General features: G+C 41.8%; 1 protein-coding gene across 2 annotated transcripts in view; it reads left to right on the plus strand.

The window, feature by feature from the left end:
• Positions 1 to 7,174, plus strand: part of LOC311113465 (voltage-dependent calcium channel gamma-5 subunit-like) — a gene marked incomplete at its 5' end in the record, with an annotated part of 10,632 nt that extends 3,458 nt beyond the window's left edge. For both annotated transcript variants that reach the window (XM_084156686.1, XM_084156687.1), the window contains 4 exons: positions 913 to 999; positions 3,272 to 3,412; positions 4,004 to 4,149; positions 4,672 to 7,174. In XM_084156686.1, the coding sequence (XP_084012812.1) occupies positions 913 to 999; positions 3,272 to 3,412; positions 4,004 to 4,149; positions 4,672 to 4,944 (647 nt within the window). In that variant the 3' untranslated portion in view covers positions 4,945 to 7,174. The remainder of the gene's footprint in view (positions 1 to 912; positions 1,000 to 3,271; positions 3,413 to 4,003; positions 4,150 to 4,671) is intronic.
• Positions 7,175 to 7,831: the final 657 nt, after the last annotated feature.

The raw sequence follows: 7,831 nt of genomic DNA on the forward strand, positions 1-7,831 counted from the left end.
GAAATAAGCCACCTATCGACTTTGGACCATAGACATTAAAACCAGTAGCTAGTGCTAGCGCTGACATCATCCACGTATTCCTTTGGAAAACTCCAGATGGCGCATGAAGCTGGAAGCATTTGAATTTGAAACGCGCCATATTGCTGAATGTGGCTGGATGGCACCCAAAAAAATTGCAAGCCTGCTCGTAGCCTGCCCGTGATTAGTCTGTGTCACTACATGGTCCTGTGTGACGACAAATGTAGTAGTCAGAATGGATCACTATTTAATTAAATATCTCGATTTGTAACAAACTTTAAAATAATTCACTGTGGGGATTGAACTTGATCATAATAAACTAATTTTAGAGCCCAAAACGTCCCCCAAAAGAGGGTTAATTACTGCTAAAACGGGTGGGGAGGAGAGGAGAGAGAGAGAGAGATTCAACCGCACGAATACAAGCACACACACACACAATCACCTGTGGGTAGGGTGAAATTGAAATAAACACACCCTTTTGCCACAGGACAGGGTGATAAAATGTCATGGCTGGGTTCTTTTTATGTTGGAACAAACAAACATTGAAGAACTTGGTGTATGTTTGTACAATTTAGTGTCTTACAAAGTAAAAGTAACAGCCTTTCTTTGGTCGCTTGCATCTTCCTCTTTCCTTATCTAACAACCCTGGTTAAATCTGTTTAAACCCTTTAAAACAACACAGCTCTATGCAACAGTTCTCTACTATGTCTATTCCCTATTCATCCATGTTCATGCCATTTCATTCCTGCACAATTCCATTGATTAACTCTACTTACCCCTTTTTCTAGCGATGAGCCCCCTTAGTGTGTGGGCTTTGTATTCACATGTTAAAGGTGTAATAAAGGGTTAATAAATGGTTAACAAATGGTTAATATATGCCATCTTTTGTTGTAGGAGATGAGAAGGGCCGCTGTTTCACCATTGAGTATGTGATGCCCACCAACGTGCAGCTGACGTCTGAGTCTACAGTGAGTGTGCTGAGTAAGTGAAGAAGACTTGTCATACGCTCATCTCAGTCTCATTTTCCTCTGTTCTGGGGACATGCATCAAGTGTTTCAGAGTAGGAGTGGTGGTTTAGGATCAGTTTGACCTTTTTAGATTACAATGTATAAGATAACATGGACAGGCGGATCTGATCTTAGATCAGCATTCCAAGCTGAGATGCTTTATGAATACGGGCTCTGGTCCCTAGCACAAACACACCCGTTCTGTTGTGGTAGGGCACATAGGTAGGGCCAAGAGTTTTTCCAGACTGTATGACCTGGCAAGTCATTAACTATCCCATAACCAGAGCCCAGAGTTTTTCCTGATCAGATCACATGGTCTGGAAAAACTCCTGGCCTAACTCGTAGGCTGCCAGACAGACTGCTGTCTCTTAAGGCCTCAAGATATTTCTGTTCTTAAAATCTAAAAAATAACTTTGACATGAATTGAGTGATCGATGAGGGGTATGCCTAAGGAGAGGAAGAACATGCCTCAACGTCAATTGTATGTCCTTCCTTTGACTATATTACTCACAATCATCATAATGAGTAATAGTGAATTATATGGACAATGATGCGATACATATACGTATGTCAGACACATATGTCATTCCCCCAGAGAGACCGAAGGTACTCATGTAATGCATGATGTATGCTTTGAAGCATGGCATATGCCAGGGGTAGCTAGGCAACTAGATTCAGCCACGGGACGATTTCTGTCGGAGCGGATGGTTAATTATAATAATTTGTAAAGTGCAAATTGACCACAACTAAGCCCAAAAAGAGATTGTATTTGAAAATAACAATGTCATACCTTCATTACATTGAGACACGATCACATATTTGTCTTCTTTTTTTGTGGGAATATTTGGGAACAGATTTAGTAAATTAAACTCATTTTAGCTGAATTCCTGATGATTTCTAGTCTCTTTTGACCAAAAACCAAAACGTTTCTGTTACTGAAAACTTTGGGGGGGCAAATTAAATTAAACGAGGGCTGATTTTGGCCCGTGGGCCGCCTGTTGCCAACCCCTGCCGTATTATCAATGTGTAAGAGAAAATATCCTTTAAATCCATACGGCACAGGCTTGGGATGGACTGAATGGAGTAGTGTTACAGTGGTCCCAACTGACACACATCCACAGAATCCACACATCTCCCCCCATATAGATGTATGTTTGTGCTATTCCTGACTTGCCCCTGAGGCATGGCTCATTCCACTCTAACAAGGGATATGGGGGGAGATATATAAAATGCAAGGGCGCAATTTATTTTGCGAGAGATGCCCCTCAGGCCAAATGCAGATGGATACACACTGTGGGCCAGCTATCTAAAATGCAGCGAGAGAGAGAGAGCGATTCCTATAAGGCCTAAAGTGAAGAAGGGAGAGTGAAGATTTACAAAACTCTGAAAGCAGTAACAAGACCTGTGGAGGAGTCTGTCTCTCTCACAATTTCAATTATTTGCAAAGCCCATAGAGCAGACCAATATATACTACCAGACTCAATGTTATTAGACACATACTTCAGAAATATTTTGCTGATTGGCCCTATTCTCATTCAATTGTAGATGTAATGTCCCACGTTAGACGATCACGTTTCCCCATATTTAAAGATTTGATTGATCCAATGGGAGCTCCTGCACTATCCAGTAATTTATCGCTGGAAAGCATATAGGACACTCAGGCTGTAGCATAGACCTACCTCTTTACCCAGACAATGCAATTTGACCTATGGTCTGCTCCTGCTTCATAGCATAGTTATGTTGCTATGGTTAATGGAGAATCCAGGGAGAAACCATTCTCACAGTAGGGGTCCCAGCTCCAGCTCCTTAAGTATAGATGCCTGTGGAGACATCCCAGGCAGTGGAACCACCCCCTGGTGTGTGCAAATGGAATGAGACCAGGCACTGGGGTAGCCATATTGCTCCTTGTTTTTCAGAGACCTCAAGAGAGAAAAATAATCAACTGTGGGAAGTTGGAAAAATTTACAAAACCAATTTAACCAGGAAACTAATCTAGTGTTTGCTGTATGCCCCTCACTGCTTTATGGTTATTTTACTGAGTCAATCAAATCATGTTGTGCTTTATCTTAGTGGTTAGAAGACACATTGAATTTACACGTATATTCAAACTCTTCATAGAACACCAAGACTCATCACAATAGATGAATTGACACGAATGACTGAATAAATGAATGAACGAACTAACGAACAAACGAATAAACGTACTAAGTGTATCATCCTTTCTGTATCTCCTTTCCCTGTTCCAGAGATGATCCGTTCAGCCACTCCCTTCCCCCTGGTTAGTCTCTTCTTCTTGTTCATCGGTTTTGTCCTGAGTAACATCGGACACATCCGGCCCCATCACACCATCCTGGCCTTCATCTCCGGAATCTTCTTCATCCTCTCAGGTAAATGACCTCATATCACTTCTGTGAATGCATTTAGTTGAAACAAGAAATCCTTCACATTATTTACTGAGTGTAAGGGCCAGTTTCCTGGACACAGATTAAACCTAGTCCTGGACTAATAAACGATTTCAATGGAGAATCTCCATGTGTGTTAGTCCTGGACTAGGTTTAATCTGTGTCCAGGAAACTGGCTCAATATGGTTTAATTTTAAATCCCCAGGACACATTCTTTGTTGTATCATCTAGTAAGGAATCGCATGCACAATTATTATTGGCAATACCATAGAATGCAGCTCTTGTTGCATAGCAACAGGAAATTGGGGTCCTGTATCAGTGATCATGACTGCTGGCACACCATGACAGCTATACTATTTATTTATATTTCGAATGTAATGTTGCATATCATAAACATACTGGACAAGTACGCACATTTATCACCATAGAATTAGAACATCCTGCTTATCCATCAGAAATACAGAATATTCTGTATTCTTCCTATCAGTCTGTCTCTCTTTCTCTTAAACACACTCTCTCTCTCTCTCTCTGTTCCCCCCCATCTCTCTCTCTCCATCCCTCCTCTCTCTCTGCTAGGTCTGTCTCTGGTGGTGGGCCTGGTGTTGTACATCTCCAGTATTAATGATGAGATGTTGAACAGGACAAAGACCAATGAGGCCTACTTCATCTACCAGTACGGCTGGTCCTTCGCCTTCGCTGCCATCTCCTTCCTGCTCACTGAGGTAACTTCCTCCTTGCTTCTTCATTACATTGTAGGCCCAATCCCAAATCCACCTGCATAGCCTGACCTACCCCTAGAGCCTATGCATTTTGCTTACACCTGTCAATGTAGAGTACATAGGGCAGCGTTTCCCAAACTCGCTCCTGGGGACCCCAAGGGGTGCACGTTTTGGTTTTTGCCCTAGCACTACACAGCTGATTCAAATCATCAAAGCTTGATGATTAGTTGATTATTTCAAACACCTGTATAAACCAAAACGTGGGGTCCCGAGGACAGAGTTTGGGAAACTCTGACTTAGGGAATGGGGTCTAGGGGTTGATGTAGATCAAATCTTTTACGCAATGATACCCACATTCTTAAGTCTGTTGATACAGATCAGCGGAAATCTAGGTTGATTGGGGAATTAACTGCTCCTCATTAGGCATTCATAGAAAGGCACAAGGCACAACCTTGCAGTTGTGATATAATTTGTTGAAGAGGATACTGTATGTTATCCTGCTCTCTTACTGTCATCTATCTCCAGACAGCCGGTGTCATGTCCGTCTACCTGTTCATGAAGCGCTACACGGCCGAGGAGATGTACAGACCCCACCCGGGCTTATACGAGCCGCGCCACAGCAACTGCTCCGACTACTCTGGTCAGTTCCTGCACCCGGACACCTGGGCCCAGCGCGGTCGCAGCCCCTCCAGCATCTCCAGCGACGCCTCGCTCCAGATGAACCACTCCCTCCATTCCAACTACCCAGCGCTCCTCAAGTGTCCCGAGTACAACCACATGTCCTCCTCCCCATGCTGAGGCCAATGTGAAGCCCTGGAGCCTGGGCAGCGGGTTGCACACACATTCCCAGGAAGGGAGAGTCTGGCTGGGTTGGTGAGTTGGTAGACTAGGTTGGTCGGTCTGGAAGAAGGCGATTTGGGGGCTGATGGGGAGGCGCCTAGGTTGCGTTTTGTGAGAGAGGGGTGGCGTATCTTTTTCCACGTGTGTGACGGCCTCTTTTGAAGTCCTCTTGTAGTGCAGTTTTGACACATTTGGGAGATGGCGACCCCCATAAACCGACCTTCCCTCTCTGGTTTTACTCAATGTACATTAGAAGTAGTGATTCTCTATCAGACCTAGTTCACCTTCGCCATACAGTACTTTCTCAATCTTGGTCAATAGAGAAACCGATATCTCCCAGGTAACCCTCATAGGACTTCTGTCAACTGTATAACTTGTAAGATAATATGATAACATAAGTGGGGAGATTGAAAGTGAAACGTTCTCTCTTTATTATTTTATCTTGATTCTATTTATTATGACTATGTGGTTAAATCATACTGCCAGAGAGCAGAATGTTTATTACAAGTATTTGATCAATTAGATTATTTTTTCATCGTCCATCTCACGCTCAGCACTGTTGTACTGTTAATGAAGACACAGAGATAAAGTTGGTATATATTTGAATGGAAAGAAACCAGGAAGCTACTACTACGCCCATGGAGTCCAAATTGAGTCCCTGCAGAATAACAGTATGTACATAATGCAGTGAAAAGGAGGGAATAAAGGGATGATGAAGCTAAAGGAGAAAGAAAAGAACGGATAGTGTGTAGCCTCAAAACATGGTTTGATAGTCATTGAGACCATCAGATATGGAGAGCCAGTTTGAATGTAATGTTGCTGATGAAGAATGCAAAGTCGATATAAGCGAATCATGATTTTGCTGTTAATAGTGCACCAGGAACATATATCTGTACAAGAATACTGCTCTTTGGCAATGGAGTAAATCACTGGAAACGTAAAATGTATATGTAAAACAAGTTTTCTATCAGATTGCATATTCATACAAAGTATACAGTGACATAGTCAGATGCAAGCTGTTTGGCCTTGGTGTCTAGTGTGTATCCCAAATGGTACCCTATTCCCTATGTAGCAAACTACTTTTGGCCAGGGCTGCCATTGGGAATTTGACATTGATAAAGGAAATACCCTGTATGGAGGAATATAAAAAAATCTTACGCTGTAAAATGTAGTAACTTGAAAATACATCTTGTATCATATACATTATATATTTAAGCTACAGCATTTATGCCATAGTTACACCTCATTAATAGTTCCATCTCTGTACATTTTTAAAGTCAATTATAAATGTATAGAACACAATTATTGTCGATGTTCAATGTTGCGACTGATGTTAGTAATTGTTATTTATGAACAATATTACATTTTTTCTTGTTCGGTAGTCTCATTGACAGCCTAGAAGTTTCTATCCACAGTGCGCAACATGATAAATATAAGATTAGCTATAGCTAAGATTGCAAGTGGAGAAGAGTGTGGCTAAATCTAAAAACATCCGATAGTGTTATGGTTGTTCAATAGGCAACATTTCTACATTGGATCTCCATGAAATACATGTTTCCACTTGATTGCTTTGTTCAGTTTGAAGGATAAGTTATATATTTTGAGAAAAAATCTAAACGTTAAAACTGCCAAACAAATATGAAATATTTTGTACATTCTATTTGTGTTAACACTGTATTTAATCATAAACATCTACATAGACTGAAATAACTTTTATATAGACTACTACATGTGTAAGTTATAACCATCTGGATGTTCTACTCATTAGTAGCCATGCTAGTCCCGTGTAGCTCAGTTGGTAGAGCATGGCGCTTGCAACGCCAGGGTTGTGGGTTCGATTCCCATGGGGGACTAGTATGAAAAAAGTATGTAAGTCGCTCTGGATAAGGGCGTCTGCTAAGTGATGTAAATGTAAAATGTAAATGTAAGCCATAGAACCATTCAGCTACACAGTATATCTATTATGCCTGTGATTATAGCTGCTTTGCCTCGTGCATCGCATATTGAGAATGTGAGCTTTTTAATTTGTTGTAATACACAATGTTTTAGAAAAGATTCAAGTCAGAGAAGTCAATGGCGATGTCGAAATATTTTTTTTACAAAGAGTAATTTTCATGATGTTCGATGTGCAATCTACTGTATTATATCTCTGTTGAAAATAAATAAAAACTGCTGTATTTGATGAAGTACCTCAAGGCTGAACTTCTTGTCTCTTAAAATATATGAATGTATCCACTTCATACTACACTGCACTACAAGAGACAGATTATCTCAAATCAAATTGTATTTGTCACATGCTTGGTAAACAACAGCTGTAGACTAACAGTGAAATGCTTACTTATGGGTCCTTCCCAACAATGCAGAGAGAAACAAATAGAAATAATAGAGGAATAAATACACAAAGAGTAACGATATGTGTAACGATTATCTGTTGATTTTGTGTGATGTGCTACACATCGTCTCCCTCTAGTATAGTGGTTCCCAACCAGGGGTACTAGGACCATAGGCCTACTGTTAAAAAGCACGAGGGAGTACTTCAGGGGTACTCTGGGCAGAGCAAACTTCAGTTGGTGGTACAGTAACCAAAAAAGGTTTTGGGGGGGGGGGGGGGGGGGGGGGGGGGTGGAGTAAAAGGGGGTGGGGGTAGAAGGATTACTTTATCCTATCCCAGGTATTCCTTAAAGAGGTGGGGTTTCAAATGTCTCCGGAAGGTGGTGAGTGACTCCGCTGTCCTGGCGTCGTGAGGGAGCTTGTTCCACCATTGTGGTGCCAGAGCAGCGAACAGTTTTGACTGGGCTGAGCGGGAACTATGCTTCCGCAGAGGTAGGGGAGCCAGCAGGCCAGA

This window comes from Coregonus lavaretus (genome assembly GCF_964263955.1).
Source record: "Coregonus lavaretus genome assembly, chromosome: 40".
NCBI lineage: Eukaryota > Metazoa > Chordata > Actinopteri > Salmoniformes > Salmonidae > Coregonus > Coregonus lavaretus.